This window comes from Meles meles, chromosome 9, assembly GCF_922984935.1.
Source record: "Meles meles chromosome 9, mMelMel3.1 paternal haplotype, whole genome shotgun sequence".
Taxonomy (NCBI): domain Eukaryota; kingdom Metazoa; phylum Chordata; class Mammalia; order Carnivora; family Mustelidae; genus Meles; species Meles meles.
Window position 1 is genome coordinate 25,215,236 of NC_060074.1, and position 24,959 is coordinate 25,240,194.

The window sequence follows — 24,959 nt, forward strand, 5'->3', positions numbered from 1 at the left end:
GTTATAACTCGAAGATAATTATGAAAGATAAATTTCACTGGTAAAAATATAGTAAAAGTAGATCATTGTAAAGTTATGAAGATTAAAAACTGAACTTAAATCAACAATACCTACAATAATTAGTCAAGAGATACACAAAATACAAAGGTATAAAATGTCAGATACACAAAACAAGAAGAGGGGAAGAGTAACAATGCAGTGCTTTTAGAATGTATTTGAACTTCAGTGGCTACCATCATAAAACAGAGTGCAATATACATAGGATGTTATGTATGAACATCATGGTAACTACAGGCCAAAACATGTAATAGATACCCAAAGACTAAAAAGGAATCCAAGCATACTACTAAAGATAGTCATTAAATCAGGGAAGAGAGCAAGAGAATTGCAAAGAAACAGAACTGCAAAACAACCAGACAACAATTCAAATAGCACTAAGTACATACCTTTCAATAATTATTTTAAATGCAAATGGACTAAATTTTCCAATCAAAGCCACTCTTCCCTTACTGATTTTTAGTCTGGATGATAGATATATTGATGTACATAAAGCATGAAAGCTCCTACTATTGTCACAGGGTGACAAAATGGATAACAAAACAAGATCCATCTATATGCTGACTACAAAAGGTTCATATCAGACCTGAAGTCAGATAAAGGCTGAACATGAAGAAAAAAAAAGAGATACGCCCTATAAATAGAGGCCAAAAAAAATTGAGGTAGCAATACTTATATCAGACAAAATAGACTTTAAAACCAAAGCTGTAAAGAGACAAAAAGGGTCATTATATAATAAGGGACTATCCAATAAAGGATAAACAATTATAAATATTTATTCATCTAATAAAGGAGCACTTAAATATATAAAGGAAATATTAACAGGTATAAAATGAGAAATTTACAGTAGTATCATAGTAGGGGCTTTCACACTCCACTTACATCAATGGATATATCATCCAGACTGACAATCAGTAAGGGAACAGTGGCTTTGAACAACACATAAATCAGGTGAACTTAACAGATATATACAGAAAGTCCATCCAAAACTAGCAGGACACATTCTTTTCAAGGGCACATGGAACATTCTCCAGGATAGATCATGTTAGACCATAAATTTTAGTAAGATTGAAATTGATAATCTTTTCTGACCACAGTCATATGAAACTAGAACTACAAAAACAAAAGGAAAAACCTAGGCTAAATAGCATGCTACCAAACAATCATTGGGTCAACAAAAGAATCAAAGAAGAAATTTTAAAAATACCTGAATACTAATAAACATGGAACCACAATGGCTTACATCAGTTTTAAGGGAAAACAGTTCTAAGGGAGTTTATGGAGATACAAGCTTACCTCAAAAAACCTCAAGAAATCTAACTTTACACATAGAGGAACTAGAAAAAGAGTGACCAATCTGAATTAGTAATCAAAAAACTCTCAACCTAAGAAAAGTCAAAGACCAGATGGTTCAATGGTGAATTGCACCAAATATTTAAAGAATACTTCTCCTTCTAAAACTACTCCAAAAACCTGAAGAGGAAGGAATATTTGAAAATTTATTTCTGATGCTAGGATCACCCTGATACCAAAACAAGACAAAGACACTACAAAAAAACAAAGTTTTTTTGTATCACTGATGAATATAGATGCAAAAATCCTCAAAATATTAGCAAACCAGATTAAAAAATACATCAAAATGATCATTCACCAAGATCAAGTGGGATTTATTGCAGGGATGCAAGGATAGTTCAATAAACACAATCAGTGTGATACACTTCATTAACAAAAACAAGGATAGAAATCCTCTCCAAATATGCAGAAAAGACATTTGCCCAAAATCAATATTTATTCGTGATACAAATTCTCAACAAAGTGGGTATAGGACAAACATACCTCTGCATAATAAAGGCCATATATAAAAATCCACAGCTAACATCACAATTCATGATGAAAAGATAAACATTGTTCCTCTAAGATCAGGAAAAATACCAGGATGCCCACTGTCATGAATTTTATTTGGTATAGTACTAGAAGTCCAAGTTACAGCAATCAGACAAAAAAAGAAATTAGAGGCAACCAAATTGGTTAGAAATAAGTAAAACTGTCACTATTTGCAGATGACATGATAAAATAGCAAAAGAGTAATCCAGAAAATTTGTTTAAAATAGCATTAAAGGAGTGCCTGGGTGGCTCAGTGGGTAAAGCTTCTGCCTTCGGTCAGGTCATGATCCCAGGGTCCTGGGATGGAGCCCCACATTGGGCTCTTTGCTCAGCAGGGAGCCTGTTTCCTCCTTTCTCTCTGCCTGCCTCTCTACCTACTTGTGATCTCTGTCTGTCAAATAAATAAAAATTTTAAATAAATAAATAAATAAATAATAAAAATAAAATAGCATTAAAAAGAGTAAAATACCTATGAATAAATTTAGCCAAGGACATAAAAGACCTGTACTCTGAAAACATAAGACATTGATTAAAAAATAAATAAATAAAATGAGGACAATACAAATGGAATGATATAACATGCTCATGAGTTGGAAGAATATTGTTAAAATGTTCATACCAAAAACATTCTACATATTCAGTGTAATCCCTATCAAACATCAATAACATTTTTCATAGATAGAAGAAATAATTCTAAATTGGCATAGATCCACAGAAGACCTTGAACAGGCAAGCAATCTTGAGAAAGAACAAAAGTGGAGGTATAGCATTTCAGATTTCTAACTACACAGCAATGCTACAGTAATCAAAACAGTATGGTACTGGCACTAAAATACACAGATCAATGGAGCAGAATAGAGAGCCCACACTTACATGGTCAATTAATCTATGATAATGGAGGCAATATGTACAATGGAGAAAAGAATGTCTCTTCAATAAATGGTGTCAGGAATACTAGGCTACTTCCTTTCACCGTACACAAAAGTAAAGTCAAAATGGAGTAAAGACCTAATTGTAAGACCTGAAACCACAAAATTCCTGAAAGAGAATATTGGCAGTTAGCTCTTGAATATCATGAATATACTTTTTTTTTTCCACTCCTCAGGCAAGGCAATAAAAGCAAAAACAAATAACTAGGATTATACCAAACTGAAAAGCTTTTGCATAGCAAAGGTAACCATTTAAAAAAATTAAAAGGCAACCTACTGAATGGGGAAAGATATTTACAAATGATACATTTGTTAAGGGTTTAATATGCAAAATATACAAAAACCTCATAGCTCAATACCAAAAAGAATTAATCAAACTTTAAAATGGGCGGAAAGGAACGTGAATAGATATTTTTCCAAAAAAGACACATACAGATGGCCAAAACACACATGGAGAGATGTTCAACATCACTAATCATCAGGGAATTACAAATTAAAATCACAATGAGATATCATCTCACACCACTCAGAATGCTAGTATCAAAATGACAAGTGTTGTCAAGGTTGTGAAGAAAAGGGAACTCTGATACACTGTTGGTGGGATTGTAAATTGGTACAGCTACTATAGAAAACAGTATGAAGAAGGTGCCTCAAGAAATCAAAAACAAAACCATGTGATTCAGTGATTCTACCTCAGGGTATCTACTCAAACAAACAAACAAAGCTAATTTGAAATGATATATGCACCCAATGCTTATTGCAGCATCTTTTATAAAAGCCAAGATAGGGAAGCAACCTAAGTGTCTGTCAGTAGATGAATGGATTAAGAAGATGTGGCTCTACATACCACACACACAGTGGAATATTTAGCCATAAATAAGAATGAAATCTTGCCATTTGCAACAACTTGGTTCAACCTAGGGGGTGTTATGTTAAGTGAAATAAATCATACTGAAAAGGACAAATACCGTATGATTTTACTTATATGTGACATCTAAAAAAAAACAGAATAAAACAGAAAAAGAGTCATAAATACAAAGAGTAAAGTGATGGTTGTCAGAGGGGTGGGGAGGGATGGGTGAGATAGGTGACAGGGATTAAGAGCTACAAGTTTGCAGTTATACATAAGTCACAGGGATGTAAAATACAACATAAGGAATGTAGTCAATAATATAACTTTGTGAGATGACTGCATTTATCATGGTATTTTGTAATATATATAAAATGTTGAATTACTATGTTGTACACCTAACACTAAATGTCAACTATAGTTCAATTAAAATAAAATTTAAAATTTTAAGTATTAAAGAATAAACTAATGACATGTTGCTTTAAATTTCCTATGAGGTATAAAGTCAGGTCATCAGAATGTAATATACTAGAATATTACTTTAGATATTCATAAAGATGCCTTCATAGAATTATGAGTTAATATAAATTTAGTTCTTCATGTAGCAGCCAAATTAGCTTAGCTTTCTAGCGTAACTACTTTCCTTTCTCCCCAGGCTGTAGAATAGAAAAATATGGACCATTTGGGTTGGCATTCTTGCACTAACAGTAACTCTGTTATCTTGACAATGTGACTTAACTTCATTATGATTCTTCATCTTTACCTATAAAAGTGAAAATGTTTACTTCACATGCAGTTTTTAAAAATCACATAACAGAAAATATTCAGAAAACAGTAGGTATTCAATAAGTGGAAAACAGTGATTTTTATCTTTTATTATCAACTACTTCAAATCATTTTAAAGTTAATTATCAATTAGGTGTTAGGTCGGTATGTCCTCAGGTAATGAATTGTGAAAGATTGGAATTTAGGCAGTCTATGATTTCAGAGAATTTAATGATTTCCTAAGCCCAGCATAGTATTCCAGTTTTAAATATTTATTCACTCTAAACTTACACAGGGCTTTCATGCTGGTTTTCTTTTCTTCTTTTGGGGAGGGAAGATATCATCTTGAATGTAATTCTTATCACTTAATCACTTTCACCCAATAGATGATGTTGTCCTACAGAAGGAAGAATGAAGTTCTAAAAATAAGGATACAATTAGTACTAACTCAGCACCTCAACATTAACTAATGGAAGCTGAGAGTATTTTCTCCTCCACAGAAAAAACTCTGTGCTTCGGAAGTGCTATTTCTTCATAATGAAGTTAGTGCTGACACAAATGTCCATGAAGAGAAAATCTAAAATATTAGAACTCTGTAAGTCTGAAAATGTAGTAAATGTTATGGTTTAAATAGTGAAAAATGAGAAATACTAAAGGTGGTTTTATTACTTTATAATATAAAAAATTCAGGGTTTAATTAAAATTTTATTATAAAATATAAGCCTCTGGATCCTTTCTCAACTAATGAACAGTAGGGAAGAAAATACCACAGTCTATGACTTGCTCCAAACCACATTTTACCATAGCTTATCTGATCCCCAGAAATGAACCCAAACTAGATTTTCTTCTGACATCACCAAATGATTTTCTGAAATGTTTGCAAAGCTCCAGGTGCATGGGGTCCCTGAATAAATATTATTTCAACACTGATCAGCTGCATAGGTGAAGACCAAGTTAGGAAACAGGTCTACAAGGATTTCTTAATGAAAGCAGGTGGCTGTTGATATTCTAAATAGATTCAATAATTAGTTAGAACATTTTTAGGACTTTAGGTGCATCTCACAAGGGATTTCTATAATATTCAGAAGACAGCTCATGTAGGAAAGCACCTGTTCAAGATGATATTCACTCACAGTCTCCTACTAGGAGAAAATAAGACCAAAGTTCCATGCCTAGCAAGGAAAGACTGCATTTTGAATTATTCACCTACTAAAATTTAGGAATTTCTGTCGTGTCAAAGAACTGCCTTTGTAAACAAGATATGAGTTTTATGTAAAAGACAAATATAATAATTAAATTTCTTTAAAATTGCTTATTTAGAGCAAACATATAAAACACACTCTGTGGGGGAAAATTTACTTGCTTAGCATTCCAAAATAAATTTAAATAATAGTAGATTTTTATCTTCAGCAACTGTTGTAGCCATTACATATTATTTACTCCAAGTAAGATAAGCGTATCTGCTTAACTACAGTCCTAAAACAAGATATTGAAGTTTTCCCTGCTCTCTTTATTGTCTTTTTTATGGCACAAGGTTTCAGCCAAAGAAATTTAAAATGCATTTATTTATTAACATTTGTTTATCCTTTGGCACAAATAAGAGAAAAATTTAGGCCCTTTGGGAAGTATATACATAGTAAAAATACTAGAAAAGTTTATAAATTGTTACAGGCACTTACGGAAGTTAAATTCCCAACTAATTTATTTTTCTAAAATTTATTGATTAGCAATAGGATGCAAAATAAACTAAATCAAATTTCATATCACCTTCATTGGTGTTTTTGAAATTCTGAGTAATGACCCAAGTTGAGCCATTAATGCAAATCCACAAAACTTAAATAGTTTCTTGATACTTTTCATTTTGGGGCATCTTTTAAAGAAACAACAGATGCTTCTCCACATGGCATTCTAAAAATCAATACAATTAATCAATAATACTCTCCACAGGTAATAAATGCTGAAAAGCATTTCTGCCTATCTATATTGATCGAGAGAATTGCTTCAAATTGGTTCTGATGTGTATAAAAACCATTTCCTTATTGATCAAAGCCTCTTTTCTCTGATATCTTATTTTCTATGTGGCACACAATTTTTAGATTTCACTTTTGTGTATTTGTGATAAACAAATTTCCTATGATCTGTGTATGAGACTAATTTGAATGAAATGTAAATGGTTATTTTTGTTTCTTTTGGGGAACATATTCAAACTTTAAACAAAGCATGAATAATCATGAGGAATTACTGAAGTTATTTTAATCAGAAATGTAATGATGTATTTCATTCACATTTTCATTATTTGTAACAAACTTAAAAGTTTTGCGTCGACTTCTGTTTCTTATAGCAGAATTTCACTAATGCAGACATATGTGTTTAATACAAAGTGATGTTATTCCTTTAAATTTTTTTTAAATTTATTTATGAGAAAGAGAGAGAGCACAAGCAGGGGAAGTGGCAGGCAGTGGGAGAAGCAGGCTCCCCGCTGAGCAAGGAACCCAATGTGGGACTTGATCCCAGAACTCTGGGATCATGACCTGAGCCAAAAGCAGACACTTAACCAACTAAGCTACCCACACATCCCCAGGATGATGTTATTCCTGATGACAAAATAGAAAATTGCACGGTTTTAGCCAACTATTGACACTTAGTATTGCTGTCAAATTATACTTTGTAATGTGGTTGATTTATAAGTGAACTTTGTGATCTTTTTGTCAATATAAGTGTACAGACACAGGGTAAAAAGTATGTCTTCTAAATTAACTTTCCAAATGATAAGTTTATAGCTTCAATATGTACAGCATTTAATTAATCCCATTAAACAGGATTCTATTCTCTTGACCTAAACAACATATGAAAGCCAGTTGCCTTGACTAATAGGACCTGATAACTGATGGTTCATTGGGTAAATATTACTAGACCAGTGGAAGATTTTTACAAAGAAGCTCAACTTTCAAAGCTCAATTTTTGATACCTTTATTAGTGTGGTACATTATTCCTCCAATAAAGAAAAATCAAAGATTCCTGTCAACATAATTTAGTAAGTTTTAAAATCTACACTACCTGTTTTCCTTATTTAGATGTTCCATTACAAAGGGCATCATTTTGGCCAGTGAATGTACTACTTTAGAAAGTATTGAAGCAGTATCTTCTTAAAACTTGACTACCAATTTATTTTATTACACTGTTCTATGCAAGGGAGAGAGAGAGAACATGGAAGAACAGGAGGATCCTAAGCTTACCTCATCCCATGGATACAGGTAGATAACCCACATCAGTGTAAATATCCCAGATAATGACTGTCAGAGTAGACTCACCACAGCTAAATGTAAAGAAAGGTCATATTGAAGATTGTAGGAAGAGCAGAGATGTGGTCAGAAGCTAAAAGGACCTGTGGGACTGTCCACAGGAGGAACACTGTGGTTGTGGGGATGAGACATAAACAGATCTTCATACCAGGCACCCCAGCAAGGAGAACCCACACAAGGAAGATGAATTCCTGTAACATTTGACTTTGAAAACCAGAGGGGTATAATTTTGCAAGTTCTTACAATCAGCAGAGCTTACCTGGAACTTTAAAATCATCTGCTTTGGCTCTGGGAGAGCCAGGAGGGTGATAGGAAGCTGAGTCTCTGACCTTAAAGAGACAGCACAGCCAGCATCCCCACAGAGATACAGCACAGAAACAACAATTTGAAAAATGTCTAGAGTATACGGGAGGGAGATATCTTTATACACACAGAGTGTGTGTGCTGGAGAGACAAGGATTGTTGGGGAACTTCTCCAGGAACAAAGTAGCTGGTGGTTGTTATTTCCCTTCTCCAGCCCCCAGTCTAGATACAAGGACACCTACAGGAACCAGCACAACAACAACACTCTCCACATAACTTGCTAATTTGTTTGCTGACAGTATGCCCTGCCCCTGCATTCTCCTATAGACACCCCCCTTGAGCCAGGTCTTAGCTCCCAGTCTCTCCCTTAGCAAAGCCTGCTAAAACTGCACACTCTACCCCTGTACTCCTCTGTAGACTGCCTCTTCCAACTTTGCTGACCCCAATCAGGCAGCTTCAAGTGCCCTACAGTAGACCACTGTGAACCTTGCTGGCAATATGCATCCCAGCCCCATATTCTCCTACATTCTTGGCAGGAGTCAAGAATGAAATGAGTCAAGAATGAAATGAGTGCAATAAAGAGAAGATAACCACACACACACTAGTCCAACAGCAGCCCCACTAGTGGATAGGGACAGAAAACTGGTCTGACTGCAGGCCCTGCCACCAACAAAGACTTCTCAGGGCACAACTCAGGGAAAGCAAGAAAAATCTTAAATAAATAACTGAACCTTACACATAAAGGAGATTAAAAAAAAAAAAAGTAAAGCAAAACCCAAAACCAGTAGAAGGAAAGAATTATAAAGATTAGAGCAGAAGTAAATGAAATACAAACTAAAAAAATGATAGAACATATCAATGAAGCCAGGACCTGGATAAAGTTCAATGACTTTAGTGAGATACACTTAAAAAAGAAAAAAAAAAAGGGGGGGGATGACTCAAATAAAATTAGAAATGGACAAGGAGATATAATAACCAACATCACAGAAATGCAAAGGATTGTAAGAGAATATGATGAAAAATTATATTCCAGCAAATTGGACAACCTAGGATAAATTCCTAGAAACAGAACCTCGCAAAACTGAATCAGGAAGAAAGGGAAATTTGAACACACTCTTTACAAGTAGTGCAATTGAGTCATTAATAAACAAACTCCCAACAAATCCATGACCAGATAGCTTTACAGGAGAATTCTAGCAAACATTTAAAGATTTAATACCTATTCTTCTTAAACTGTCCCAAATATTTAAGAGGAAGGAAAGCTTCTGAATTCATTCTATGAGGCCAGCATTGCCTTGTTACTAAAACCAGATAAAGAAACAACAAAAAAGAGAACTATAAGGCAATAGCTCTGATGAACGTAGATGCTAAAATCCTCAACAACATATTAGCAAACTGAATGCAGCAATACATTTAAAAAGATCACTCACCATGATCAACTGGATAGAAACCATATGATCATCTCAATAAATACAGAAAAAGAATTTGACAAGTACAACATCCATTCATTATAAAAGCCCTCCATGGGGGTGCCTGGGTGGCTCAGTGGATTAAAGCCTCTGCCTTCGGCTCAGGTCATGATCCTGGGGTCCTGGGATCGAGCCCCACATTGGGCTTTCCACTCAGCAGGGAGCCTGCTTCCTCCTCTCTCTGTGCCTGCCTCTCTGCCTACTTGTGATCTCTGTCTGTCAAATAAATAAATCTTAAAAAAATAAAAAATAAAAAAAATAAAAGCCCTCCATGAAGTAGGTTTAGAGGGAAGATACCTCTACATTAAAATGCCATATGAAAAACCCACAGCTAATATCATGCTTATAGCTGAGAGATCCTCCCCTGAGATTTGCAACAAGACAAGTATGTCTACTCTCAACACTTTTATTCAACATAGCTAGAAGTCCCAGGCAAAGCAATCAGAAAATATGAAGAAATAGAAGGCATCCTAATTGGTAAGGAAGGGGTAAAACTTCTACTGTTTACAGATGACATGATACAATATATATATAACCCTAAAGATTCCACCAAAAAAATACTAGAACTGATAAATGAATTCATAAGGTGACAGGACATAAAATCAATATATAGAGGTCTCTTGCATTTCTATACCCTAATAATAAAGGAGCAGAAAGAAATTAAGAAAACAATCCCATTTACAATTGCACCAAAAATAATAAAATACCTAGGAATAAACTTAACCAAGAAAGTGAAAGACTACTCTGAAAACTACAAAGTTCTGATGAAAGAAACTGATGATGACACAAAGAAATGGAAAGATGTTCCATGCCCATGGTTTGGAAGAACAAATATTGTTAAAATGCCCATACTACACAAAGCAATTTACAGATTTAATGCAATCCCTATCAAATACCAACAGCATTTTCACAACTAGAACAAACAATCCTAAAATTTGTATGAAACTACAAAAGATCCCAAATAGCCAAAGCTATTCTGTTGAAACAGAAGAAAAAAGATGGAGGAATCACAATCCCAGATTTCAAGATATACTACAAAGTTATAGTAGACAGAATGGTATGGTACTGATATAAAAATAGACACATAGATAAATGGAACAGAATAGAGATCCCAAAAATAAACTCATGAATATATGGTCAATTAATCTTCAACAGAGGAGGAAAGAAAATGGAGTGGAATAAAGAAATATTGTGTTGGGGGCGCCTGGGTGGCTCAGTGGGTTAAAGCCTCTGCCTTCGGCTCAGGTCATGATCCCAGGGTTCTGGGATCGAGCCTCACATCGGGCTGTCTGCTCAGCGGGGAGCCTGCTTCCTCCTCTCTCTCTGCCTGCCTCTCTGCTCACTTGTGATCTCTGTCTGTCAAATAGATAAATAAAATCTTAAAAAAAAAAAAAGAAATATTGTGTTGGGCAAACTGGATAGCTATATGCAAAAGAATAAAACTGGACCACTTCTTTACATCATACACAAAAATAAACTCAAAATGGATTAAGTAGCTAAATGTGAGATCCCAAACCATAAAAATCCTAGAAGAGAGCACAGACAGCAAGTTCTCTGATGTTGGTCACAGCAACATCCTTCTAAATACGTCTCCTGAGACAAGGGAAACAAAAGCAAAAATAAACTAAGATTACATCAAAATTCAAAGCTTCTGCACAGAAAGGAAACAACAAAGAAAATTAGAAGGCAACCTACTGAATGGGAAAAAAAAATTACAAAAGACATATCCAATAAAGGGTTAGTATCCGAAATATATAAAGAACTTATACAACACCAAAAATAATCCATTAAAAATGGGCAGAAAATATGAATAGACATTTCCAGACATTTCTTCGAAGAAGACATACAGATGGTCAACAGACACATGAAAAGATGTTCAACTTCACTAATCATCAGAGAAATGAATCAAAACCACAATGAGGTATCACCTTACACCTATCAGAATGACTAAAATCATAAAACACAACAAAGAAGTGTTAACAAGGATGTAGGGGAAAATGAACACTTGTGCACTGTTGATGGGAGTGAAAACTGGTGTAGCCACTGTGGAAAACAGTATGGAGGTTCCTCAAAAAATTAAAAATAGAACTACCATATGATCTTGTAATTCCACTACTGGGTATTGCTCAAAGAATATAGAAACAGTAATTTTAAAAGATATATGCACATTAATGTTTATTGCAGTATTATTTGTAATAGCCAAATTACGGAAGCAGCCCAAGTGTCCATTGATAGATGAATGGATAAAAAAGGGATGCCGCATATATAATGGATTATTACTTAGTCATAAAAAAGATAATATAATCTTGCTATTTACAACAGCATAGATGGATCTAGAGAGTATAATACTAAGCAAAGTAAGTCACTTAGAGAAAGACAAATACCATATGACTTCTTTAATATGGGAAATTTTAGAAACAACACAAATGAATAAAAAAAAGTGAGACAAACCAGAAAAGATTCTTTTCTTTTTAAGATTTTATTTATTTATTTGACAGACAGAGATCACAAGTAGACAGAGAGGCAGGCAGAGAGAGGAAGGGAAGCAGGCTCCCTGCTGAGCAGAGAGCAGGATGGATGCGGGGCTTGATCCCAGGACCCTGGGATCATGACCTGAGCTGAAGGCAGAGTTTTTAACCCACTGAGCCACCCAGGTGCCCCCAGAAAACAGATTCTTAACTATAGAGAACTGATAGTTACCAAAGGAGAGGTGTTTGATAAGATGGGTGAAACTGGTGAAAGGGGAATTAAGAGCCCTTTTCTCATGATGAACACTGAGTAATATATAGAATTGTTGAATCACTATATTGTATACCTGACACTACTAATATAACACCTTATGCTTACCAGAATTTTTTTTAAATGTTTTATGTATCTCACAATTTTTATTTGGAATTTCAGAGAATATTAATTGTCATATTGATAACTGAGTTCTCAATAACTCTCCCTTAGATAATTTTGTCAATCTAAAAATTTAACTTTCTCTTTAATTCTAAAGAAATTCTCCATTCAAAACAAAGTTGAAATATTTCAACAAAACAAGAACTTTCTCTTTTAATGAACAGTCGGTGTAAGGAATTGGATAAATTTACTGTATTTACTGTGTTTATTGTACCTGTTTCAGTTAGTCTGAGAGGATGTCAGTCAATGTTGAAAGTATAAGCATTGGAAGGATAATATATTCTTGTTTATTTCCCCTAGAACAAAAAAATGACATAAATTTTTATAACATCTTAATGTAAAACACTTATCTAAAGTTGTGGAGGTGGTTTTGTTTGTTTTTTATTTGTTTTGATTTTTCCTTACTAAGGCACTGTTAAATGTTGGGTACATGGATGGACTTTTTGAGCTCTAAAAGAATAAAAGCTGCTTTTCTAAGTCTCTTCCTTATTCCCAGGAAACTACTGTACAATAAGATTCTTGGAGTCAATAAGTGCCATTAGGGTAACCACAGAAATGAAATTTTGAAATATTTCTTGTACTTAAAGAGAAATTAATTTTAAAGTATTCCTAGGAGCAAGCACAGATTTAGCTGGAAACTGGTGCTGCACACCCAAGAGATGTTTATTGTGACTCATACTGCATTTTAGTAAGGGCAGCTTAATCACAGTAGGAGAGACAACATCAAGCCAATCAATAAAAATTCATTTGGAGGTATTAGGACATGACGTAGAGGATAAGAGCATAGTATTTGGAGACATAGCCCCCAAGTCAAGACTCCATTACTTAAGTTGTGTGGCCTTAGAAAATTTTCTTTCATCTCTAAGCCCCATTTTCGTCTTGTATGAGGGAGGATATGTGCTAGCACTGTCCAATAGAACTTGCCTAATGGCTCCCAGATTGTGGGGGAGTCTCCACTTTGTTTTTTGGGGGGTTTTTTAAGTTTCATTATTAAAAGTGGTTAAGCACACAAAGCTGTTTATGTTTAATATTTTTTGAGTTTTGTGACTGACTTTAAATGAAACTTGTTAAATGTGTCAGTTAACATTCTTTTGGTAATTCTGTTTGGAATAAAGTTGTTTTTATTTTCAAAAAAAAAAAAAAAAAAAAAAAAAATACAATGTGAACCACATACATAATTTTACATTTTTAGTAGCCACATTTTTAAAAAGTGGGTGAAATTAATTTTAAAATATATTATCACATATAATCAGTATAAAATTACTAATAAAATATTTTGTATCTTTTTCCTAAAGTCTGAAAATGGTGAGCATTTTATAATTATAATGTATTTCAAGTTTCACCAGCTGCATGTCCATCGTCCAATAGCTACATGGGAGTCATACATGCTTTAATGGTATAGTGCAGGTACATATCTACCCCATAGGGTTGTAGTGAGGATAAAATGAGATAACATGTATAAAGGACTTGGAGCTGTAGGACTAAAAAATGTAGTCAGGAAAACTGTTACTACTATCACTGAGGATAGTGATACATAGTAACAGCCAATATATTAAGCTGGGGTGGGGGACGGTAATGCAAAAATATGACATGTCCCTGTTCACCAGTAATTACAAAGTTAAGAAGGTAAGACAAATACACAGTTAACTATAACTTATGGTATCTTATTATGACATGAATGGTATCAATAAAATGCAATGAATGCTCAGAATAGGAAAATCTCCACTAGGGATGCCTTATACCAACAAGATGAAGAAAATAATTTTGAACCAGGACTTAATACGTGGATCAAATTTTACATGAAGATATAGTTGAGGACCATGGAAATAGCTAACAAAAATATTTCATCAGAAGCAAAAACAGAAGCAACAATGCAAAGATGGGAAAGTGAAAAATACACCCAAGAAATGATGAGATATCATTTGATGGAGAATATAGGATTCTTGTAAAAGTGTACTTGGTTGAATAGATGCCAGTTTGTATGGGAGTGGAGAGGTCTTGAAAGTCTTACTAGATACTAGAACAATATTCAGTGCCAGAAGGCAATAGGAAAAACACAGATTTGGGAGTCGGAGATCTGATTTCAGTCAGGTTCTTCAACTGCCATAGATACATTTTCTTATCTTGGGCAAGTCTTTTCATCTCGGTTTTTTTGTTATTTGTTTTTTTTAATAAAATGAGATGGTTGGATCTAAAACAAAACCTGAGAATGTCAGAGTTGTAAGGAGCTTCTTTGTTGTTACTGTTGTTGCTGCTTTTGGTGTTGTTTTATTCAAATTTGTGGTATTTTAAAATAGGATTGACATAATTGAAGATATACCTTAGGAGTTAATATGTAGGTTTTAAAGTAAATAAATTTAATAAAAAGATCATTTGGTGTACCATCTCAATAGTCCTGCCAAACAGGACTATAAAACAAGGACTATAATATTGTGGACATAAAAGTTTTAAATAAGTGAACTATAGAAAATTAGTAAAAAAAAGAATGGAGAGAACTTGGGCTGAGGATAGAGAAGGAGTAAAAGTGAGAAATGAATGAAATTATACTTTGAAGTCTGGAAAACAGATAATATTGTATCTAAAATAGAAATAGAAACACTGAAGAGATAATTTTGCTAGAAATGTGAGAAGGGATTTAACATGAATCCTTATCAGTTGGGTATGATTTTTAATATGTACAATATGCATTAGAAGGTTATATATTTAAGAATTAATGGAGAGGGTCACCGGGATGGCTCAGCCATTAAGCATCTGCCTTCAGCTCAGGTCATGATCCCAGGGTCCTGGGATTAAGCCCTGCTTCAGGCTCTCCGCTCAGCAGGCTTGCTTGTCCCTCTGCCACTCCCTCTGCTTGTGTTCCCGCTCTTGCTGTCTCTCTCTCTCTCTGTCAAATAAATAAGTAAAAGGCTTTTAAAAAAGAATTAATGGGGATACATATGTCTCCCACAAGAATATGGATGTTTTGGGGTGCCTGGGTGGCTCGGTGGGTTAAAGCCTCTGGCTTTAGCTCAGGTCGTGATCCCAGAGTCCTGGGATCGAGCCCTGCATCGGGCTCTCTGCTCCGCGGGAAGCCTGCTTCCTCCTCTCTCTCTCTGCCTGCCTCTCTGCCTACTTGTGGTCTCTGTCTGTCAAATAAATAAATAAAATCTTTTTTAAAAAAAAGAATATGGATGTTTTAGTTTCAGAGTTCCACAAAGTAGTAAAATCAACACTGAAGAAAAGACTTCTGAGATTAACACAAGCGTTAAGCTTAAGAGCCTATTTTCCCCCTGAAATTCAGTGACATTCATAGAAAAGACCCAAAGTATCACACTTATCCGAATCTTAATTTATGAAAGACACACTAAGTGAGTTAATGAAAGAAGACTTTTTGAATAATAAATATTTTGACCCAAATCCCAGATTTACCTTTTCTGAGTTCAACATTGGCTGGAAAGAGAGAATATCTACCTCTGAGTGTTAAGTACAGAACACATGAAGTAACATATGGAGCTCTAGATCCCCAATAAGTGATGGCTACTATTTCAGGTCATTCTGATAAGCCTGAAAGAAATGTACTCATATACTATCTACTTAAAAAATGTCCTAAGAGTCTTTGTATTCCTATTTATGTCACACCTTAACTCCTCACAATTGTTGTCAAAAATATTGTAACCTTGAAGCACGGGCTGGCTCAACTGGTGGAGCATGTGACTCGATCTCAGGTTGTGAGTTTGAGCCGCATGTTGGGTGTAAAGATTACTTAAAAATAAAATCTTGTGGCACCTGGGTGGCTCAGTCCTTAAGCATCTGCCTTCAGCTCAGGTCATGATTCCAGGGTCCTGGGATCAAGTCCCTCATCTGGCTCCCTGCTCATCAGGATGCCTGCTTCTCTCTCTCAAACTCCCCCTGCTTGTGTTTCCACTCTCACTGTTTCTCTCTCTGTCAAATAATAAATTTAAAAAGCTTAAAAAAATAAAAAAGATAAAATCATATATATATATATATTTTAAGATTTTATTTATTGAGAGAGAGAGGGAGAGAGCATGAGGCAGGGGAGAGGGAACAAGGGAGATGGAAAAGCAGGTTCTCCACTAAGCAGGGAGCCTGATGCAGGAATCGATTCCAGGACCCTGAGATCATAACCTGAGCCAAAGGCAGACACTCACAGACTGAACGATGCGGGTGCCCCTGTTTATTGAAATCTTAAGAAGAATTTGTCTTGGTTAGGAGGCAAATAAATGTTGAAAAGTTTAAAACCACTCTTGGCTATTCCAGGTGTGTATTCCTAAAATCAAATTGAATTTTCAGACAAATGTGTATCTTTTTTTTAAGATTTTATTTTTATTTACTTGACAGACAGAGAGAGATCACAAGTAGGCAGAGAGAGAGAGAGAGTGAAGGAGAAATAGGCTCCTTGCTGAGCAGAGCCCAATGTGGGGCTCAATCCCAGGACCCTGAGATCATGACCTGAGCCGAAGGCAGGGGCTTAACACACTGAGCCACCCAGGCGCCCCTCAGACAAATGCGTATCTTTAATGAATTAAAAACTCTTCACTTTGAAAAAGTGCTGATATTTCATTTGCACATTCTACTAGCATGGGATTAAGACTTCCCAATTTGTTGGTTATCTGAAGTGATTACATATACCCAGATAAAATTTTACCACGTTATTTTAATGGGATAATTCACTTTATAAACATCTTCAAGAAATTCTATTGTTAATGTGCTTTTAAAAGTATATTAAAATATTCAAGTTTTTATACCAATTTCAATTGAGACAGCTTTGCTTAAGATATTGTTAAACATATTTTTAAAAAATTCACTTTTTAAAACAAAGCATAAGGAAGCTATATCATCTTAAAGTTATACATTTATTTGGAACTAAAATTTCAAGAGAACTACTAATTTTCAGAGGTTGGCTGTCTCATTTAATAGTGGAGCAATACTTTGGGTAGATGAAATTTACTGCTTGTCTTTTAAGCCAAAAGAAATTGGCAAATTTGCCCAATAGGGTAAAATGGAGAGCAACACATGCAATTCTCATTCAAACTCCATTGATCATCAAGAAAGATTCTGATTTAATCAACAAAGTATTTTGAAATCTTGATAACAAAAAATAAGAATTGATTATGTTTTTCAGAGATATGTGAAAAGATAGTCATAGGCACTTGCTGTTGATATATACTGAGTTATTTATATGAAAGAATAGCAATAAGAAAATTATGTCAATACAAATGGCTAACAGACACATGAAAAAATGTTCATCATCATTAATCATCAGGGAGATTCAAATCAAAACCACATTGACTGCATGTTTTTCTCGTTGAGTGCTCTGAATATATCATGCATGGAGAAGCAACATGGGGGGGTAGGGGGATAGGAGAAGAATAAATGAAACAAGATGGGATTGGGAGGGAGACAAACCATAAATGACTCTTAATCTCACAAAACAAACTGGGGGTTGCTGGGGGGAGGTGGGATTGGGAGAGGGGGAGCGGGCTATGGACATTGGGGAGGGGAGGCGAACCATAAGAGACTATGGACTCTGAAAAACAACCTGAGGGTTTTGAAGGGTCAGGGGTGGGAGGTTGGGGGAACAGGTAGTGGGTGATGGGGAGGGCACGTTTTGCATGGAGCACTGGGTGTTGTGCAAAAAGAATGAATACTGTTACGCTGAAAAAATTAATAAAAAAAAAAAAAAAAACACCACATTGAGATACCACCTTATACCAGTTGGAATTGCCAAAATCAATAAGACAGTAAACACAAGTGTTAGAGAGGATGTGGAGAAAGGGCAACCCTCTTACACTGTTGGTGGGAATGCAAGTTGGTGCAGCCACTTTGGAGAACAGTGTGGAGATTCCCCAAGAAATTAAAAATAGAGCTTCCCTATGACCCTGCAATTGCACTATTTACCCCAAAGATATTTGGGTATTTACCCCAAAGATACAGATATAGTGAAAAGAAGGGTCACCTGTACCCCAATGTTCATAGCAGCAATGGCCACAGTCACCAAACTGTGTAAAGAACCAAGATGCCCTTCAACAGACGAATGGATAAAGAAGATATGGTCCATATATACAATGGAGTATTATGCCTCCATCAGAAAGGATGAATAACCAACTTTTGTATCAACATGGAAGGGACTGGAGGAGATTATGCTGAGTGAAATTAGTCAAGCAGAGAGAGTCAATTATCATATGGTTTCACTTACTTGTGGAGCATAAGGAATAACACGGAGGACATTGCGAGATAGAGGAGAGTGAGTTGGGGAATATTGGAGGGGGAGACAAACCATGAGAGTCTGTGGATCCTGAGAGAAAAACTGAGTGTTTTGGAAGGGGGTTGGGGGGGGTGAGCCCGGTGATGGGTATTGTAGAGGGCACATATTGCATTGAGCACTGGGTGTGGTGCATAAACAATGAATTTTGGAACACTGAAAAAAATTAATTTAAAAAAATTTTCTCAATCTTTTAGGGTTCCCGGGTGGCTCAGTGGGTTAAAGCCTCTGCCTTGGGCTCAGGTCATGATCCTGGAATCCTGGGATCGAGCCCCACGTTGGGCTCTCTGCTCCATGGGGAGTCTGCTTCCTCCTCTCTCTCTCTGCCTGCCTCTCTGCCTACTTGTGATCTCTGTCTGTCAAATAAATAAATAAAATCTTTAAAAAAAAAATTTCTCAATCTTTTCCCCAGCCTGCTTATTTCAATCCCATTCTGTGAAAAGTTTTGTCATCCTAATAACTTAAATGTTAACAAAAGAAGAGAAGAAAGTCAATTTTTGCATAATATTCAAATATTTTTATTTTATTATAAAATACATTTATGAATCAACTTGGCTATTTCTACTTTTAAATCAATGTTTATTAACTATGTTTTTTAATCATATATTTTCAATCTGTGATGTTAATGGAATATGTATTTCATAACTTGGTATAATTATTATTGCTAAATGACATTTAAAATTTTTTTTTATGTTATGCTAGTCACTATACAGTGCATCATAGTTTTTGATGTAGTGTTCCATGACTCATTGTTTACATATAACACCCAGTGCTCCATGCAACACGTGCCTTCCTTAATACCTATCACCAGGCCAACCAATCCCACCACCTCCCTCCCTTCTAAAACCCTCAGTTTGTTTCTCAGAGTCTACATTCTCTCTTGGTTCATCTTTCCCTCTGATTCCCCCCTGCTTCATTTTTTCCCTTCCTTCTCCTAATGTCCTTCATGCTATCCCTTATGTTCCACAAGTAAATGAAACCATATGATAATTGACTTTCTCTACTTACCTTACTTCACTCAGCATAATTTTTTCCAGTTCCATCCATGTTGATGCAAAAGTTGGGTATTCATCCTTTCCGAAAGCTGAGTAACATTCCATTGTATATATGAATCCCATCTTCTTTATCCATTCATCTGTTGAAGGGTATCTTGACTCTACAGTTTGGCTATTGTGAACATTCCTGCTATGAACTTTGGGGTGCATATGGCCCTTCTTTTCACTAAATCTGTATCTTTGGGATAAATACTCAGTAGTGCAATTGCTAGGTCATATGGTAGCTCTATTTTTAATTTTTTTTTGAGGAAGCTCCATACTGTTTTCCAAAGTGGCTGCACAAATCTGCATTCCCGCCAACAGTGTAAGAGGGTTCTCCTTTCTCCACAACCCCTCCAACTCTTGTTGTTTACTGTCTTGTTGATTTTGGCAATTCTAACTGGTGTAAGGTGGTATCTCAATGTGGTTTTTTTTTTGTTTTGTTTTGTTTTGTTTTGTTTTGTTTTTTTCCCCTTTTTATTTATTTATTTTTTTTTCAGCGTAACAGTATTCATTCTTTTTGCACAACACCCAGTGCTCCATGCAAAACGTGCCCTCCCCATCACCCACCACCTGTTCCCCCAACCTCCCACCCCTGACCCTTCAAAACCCTCAGGTTGTTTTTCAGAGTCCATAGTCTCTTATGGTTCGCCTCCCCTCCCCAATGTCCATAGCCCGCACCCCCTCACCCAATCCCACCTCCCCCCAGCAACCCCCAGTTTGTTTTGTGAGATTAAGAGTCATTTATGGTTTGTCTCCCTCCCAATCCCATCTTGTTTCATTTATTCTTCTCCTATCCCCCTACCCCCCCATGTTGCTTCTCCATGTCCTCATATCAGGGAGATCATATGATCAATGTGGTTTTGATCTGAATCTCCCCAATGGCTAATGATGATGAATATTTTTTCATGTGTCTGTTAGCCATTTGTATATCTCCTTTTGAGAAGTGTCTGTTCATGTATTCTACCCATTTTTTGACTTTTTTGTTTTTTGGGTGTTGAGTTCGAGAAGTTCTTTATAGATCTTGGATATCAGCCCTTTGTCTGTAATGTCATATGCAAATATCTTCTTCCATTCTGTGGGTTGCCTCTCTGTTTTGTTGACTGTTTCCTTTGCTATACAGGAGCTTTTGATCTTGATCAAGATCAAGTGTTTGATCTTGATCAATTTTCACTTTTGTTTCCCTTGTCCTTGGAGACATGTCTTGAAAAAAATTTCTGCGGCTGATGTTGAAGAAGTTACTGTTCTCCTCTAGGGTTTTGATGGATTCCTGTCTCACATTGAGGTCTTTCACTCATTTTGAGTTTATCTTTGTATAAGAGAATGGTCAAGTTTCATTCTTCTGTACATAGCTGTCCAATTTTCCCAACACCATTAATTGAAAAGACAGTCTTTTTCCATTGGATATTTTTTCCTGCTTTCAAAGTTATTTGACCATAGAATTGAAGGTCCATATCTGGGTTCTCTATTGTGTTCCACTGGTCTATGTCTCTGTTTTTGTGCCAGTACCATGCTGTCTTGGTGATCACAGCTTTGTAATAAAGCTTGAAATCAGGCAATGTGATGCCCCCAACTTTGTTTTACCTTTTCAACATTTCCTTGGTGATTCAGGGTCTTTTCTGGTTCCAAACAAATTTTAGGATTGTTTGTTCCAGCAATTTGAAAAATGTTGATGGTGTTGTGATTAGGATGGTGTTGAAAGTATAGATTGCTCTGGGTAGGCTAAATGACATCTTAAATAATCTATTCAGGAATTACATGTTACAAGACAATTGTTTTGGTTAAATTGCGTTATAATATTTTAACAAAATATTTGAAGTATAAATATATAATTTATCCCTTTTTTGTTATTTCATATTTTTAAGGAGGCATATTAACTTTAACATAAGGATTAGCACAAGTTTTTTATAAATTCTCTCAGTACTGTTAAAAATTTTGTCTCTACCATATTTTTATTCCATTGACCAAGTACTAGATAAATGCTCTTCCTAAATTTGTCATTAAGACTCTACATTGGGATGACAAATGATTTATATTCTGATTTATTTTTCATTGCCAATCACCAGGATATTTAGAGAGATACTTATACACATGTCTGTAAATACTCCACTCTCTAGAGATGCTACCACTAATCGTACTATAATTTTTTTTTTTTGAGAGTGCCACCTCTCTCATACCAACTAGATAGTAATGTGGTAGTTGACCCATCCTAGTAAGTAATTCTGAAAATCTTCTAGCCTAGAAAGGGGTTAGCATCTCAATTCCCATTAAAGCTAGTTTTAGGTCAGACATTGTATGCCATGTAATAATCCCATATACTTTAAATAAAGTTGAACATTATTATAAATTTATATACATTTTAGGAATAAGTTATACATATAATCACAATCTTGCAATCTTCTGTAAATAAATCCAAGTAAACCTGAAAAACCTCATCATAAACTTACTAAAATCTGTTCTATCAAAGACAAATTTTTGAAACACCTGAGGCATGGTGCTGCTGAATTTTATAATCCTATCATTAGATTCTAAAATTATATTCTCCATTTCATTGAACTTTCAGAAATTACCAAGAACTTTTCCAATTATGATTTTACTGATTTGACTTCAACAAAAGATAATGGTTTAAAGCTAAATATTTTCCCTTTCTTATGAGCTTTGACTCTTGTTTCATTTCAAAAATAGAAAATAATATTTATCCCTTTCCTGCCTGTTGTATGAAGACTACAAAAAAAGTTATTTGTTTGACTCTTAGGAAAGTCACAAGGAGCCATTGCCTATAGAGTGAGTCTAGAAGTAGAATCCATATGTAATGCTTCTGTCAGCAAAGACTTAGTAGAAGAAGGTTTATAATAAATATTCACATCTGCTTCTTTGGACACTCTAATCCATCCTAAGGATCTTTGCTGTGTCAGGTTTTGTTCTAGATGAAGAAGCCCAGTAGTTATAAGGGTTTGCAAATAGGCCATATTTATCATGGTTAGCTTTACTTTTATAACTTTTCCCCGTTTTCAAAATATTCATGGTATTTTGGGGTATAATTTGTGATTAAATATTTCACTATGACTTTTATGACAACATCATTAAAGAATTTTTACTGTGAAACAGACAAATTTTGTTTTCACAATATATCACCCACTTAAAATCTGTCAGGAGGGCATCATTGATAACAATACCATGCTGTATGTGGAAAACACAATGACTAAAAATCCAGGCTCTGGATTCAAAGCGATTGTGATTTAATGATACCTCCCTCCATCCTCCATACCATGCATACTTCCTCTTGAGTAAGCTCCTTCACCTTTCTAAACCTCTCTTTGTTCACCCATATAATGAAGTTAATATTATTTTATCATTAGCTCTTATAAGGATTATATGGAATTATTCATATCAGGTACAAAATCTAGTATCTAGATTGTTGGCAAATCAATTTTAAATATTATTACTGGAATGATAATATGCCTTCTAAGTATGATTAGATAATCCCATAGGTAGTCCTATTATTGTGCTTTTGCCCCACATACTGACTTTATGTAAACATATTCCATTATTTTTACTTACCTCTATGTTCCCTAATTTACCTCTAAATCCCTCTTCAATAAAAGCATTAGAATTGGATTGCTGATATATTTTCACTTGAAGGAAATTATTCACTAAAAATTATACAGTATAAAAATTATGAGAATACTCTGTACTATATTTAGCTCTTATGTAATATAAATTTAGTTTAACAGAATTTTGAATTTTAAATTAGAGTAAAAACCCCAAGTCATTCTTGAACTGGAAGTATTTATTTTCACTTCAACTCCAAAAAAAGTTCATAAGTGTCATAATTTTTAAAGCATAAATGTATATTATTATAACTAAGTAAAGATTTAGCATAATTATAACAAGTTAAAGTATAATACAAAATTTCACATATAAATTATCCATTATATAGGGACATAGATTTTAAACCTATGCTTTGGATATTTTTTTACAAATAATTCAGTTGAAAAAGAAACCTGCATTGCTTAGTTGTTTTCACCCTCATCTTCTCAAAATTAATTATTAATTCCAAATATAAGGAAACTAGGAGAGCATTTGATAAAGTAGGTAGGGTATTAGGCTTTACTTCCTTATTTTAAAATTTTATAATCATTGACATGTCTTAATTTTGACTGGAATTATTTCTATACAAATGAGAGTTAGCTCATATTTAATGACTGACATCTAATATGAGTCTCTTGAATTACAATTGAAACTAAATTTGTGTATTTCATTGCTTAGAAACTGACTGCTTAAAATTAAACTTTGATATTCTCTCTCTCTCTCTTTCTCAGGTCGAGTTTTAGCTCAGGCGAGTGGCAGTGGGGTTATCCATTTGCTAGACCTTAAATCAGGGAAGATTCACAAATTGATGGGCCACGAGAGTGAGGCTCATACAGTCATGTTTTCTCATGACGGAGAGTATTTGTTTTCCGGAGGCTCTGATGGCACTGTTCGAACATGGTCTTGAGGTCAGCATATCCAACTATGGACGGCATCCCCTCTAAGGTTTGAAAATACCTTACATAGTCAGGAACTATCTGGTTAAATATGCCAGCAGGTAACATTTACAATTTGCTTTAAAACCTGCTTTGGACATGTATTTTAGTGCTCATATTGTTACCAATAAAAAAAATAATTTCTTGCTCATTTATTTGTGTCTGGGTCTTTTTTTTTTTTTTTCATTTTGATAAGAATTTAGAGACTGAACATCTTTGCTAGGGCTTTGGAAGAAACAGCTTTACAATGACGCCTAATGACAGACTAGATGAATTACAGGAGATTGATTTTGAATGTTAGAGAACAAACTGCAGAACAGGGCTACTTTTTTTTTTTTTTAATCAAATCTAAGCTGCAGGAAGACCTGAAGTTTAAACGTGTAGCATGGAGAAAGTCTTACTGCAACCAAAGGGTCGAAAAGAAGCAGGGAGCATACAGTTTCAGAAATTCTTTGACAATGATTATGTTTTATCTATTAATAATAATCAAGACTGCAGATGGCTTAAATCTAAATGCAATGCTCTTCCAGAACTTTCATCTCTGCATCCCATCTAAGAATGTATTAGGTATAATTACAATGTTTTGTATTTTTTATTTTTATTTCAATGCCAATAAGTATCTCGCGTGTAAAATGTCTTTCCCACTCCTAATGCATGCATCAGCTGTATAAAGTGCG

The 24,959-nt window shown here is 34.9% G+C and overlaps 1 protein-coding gene across 1 annotated transcript in view; it reads left to right on the plus strand.

Annotated features, from left to right (window-relative positions):
* SPAG16 (sperm associated antigen 16) overlaps positions 1–24,254 on the plus strand; it is a 1,085,475-nt gene extending 1,061,221 nt beyond the window's left edge. Inside the window, exon 16 of the mRNA XM_046019197.1 lies at positions 24,079–24,254. Within this exon, the coding sequence (XP_045875153.1) occupies positions 24,079–24,254 (176 nt within the window). The remainder of the gene's footprint in view (positions 1–24,078) is intronic.
* Positions 24,255–24,959: the final 705 nt, after the last annotated feature.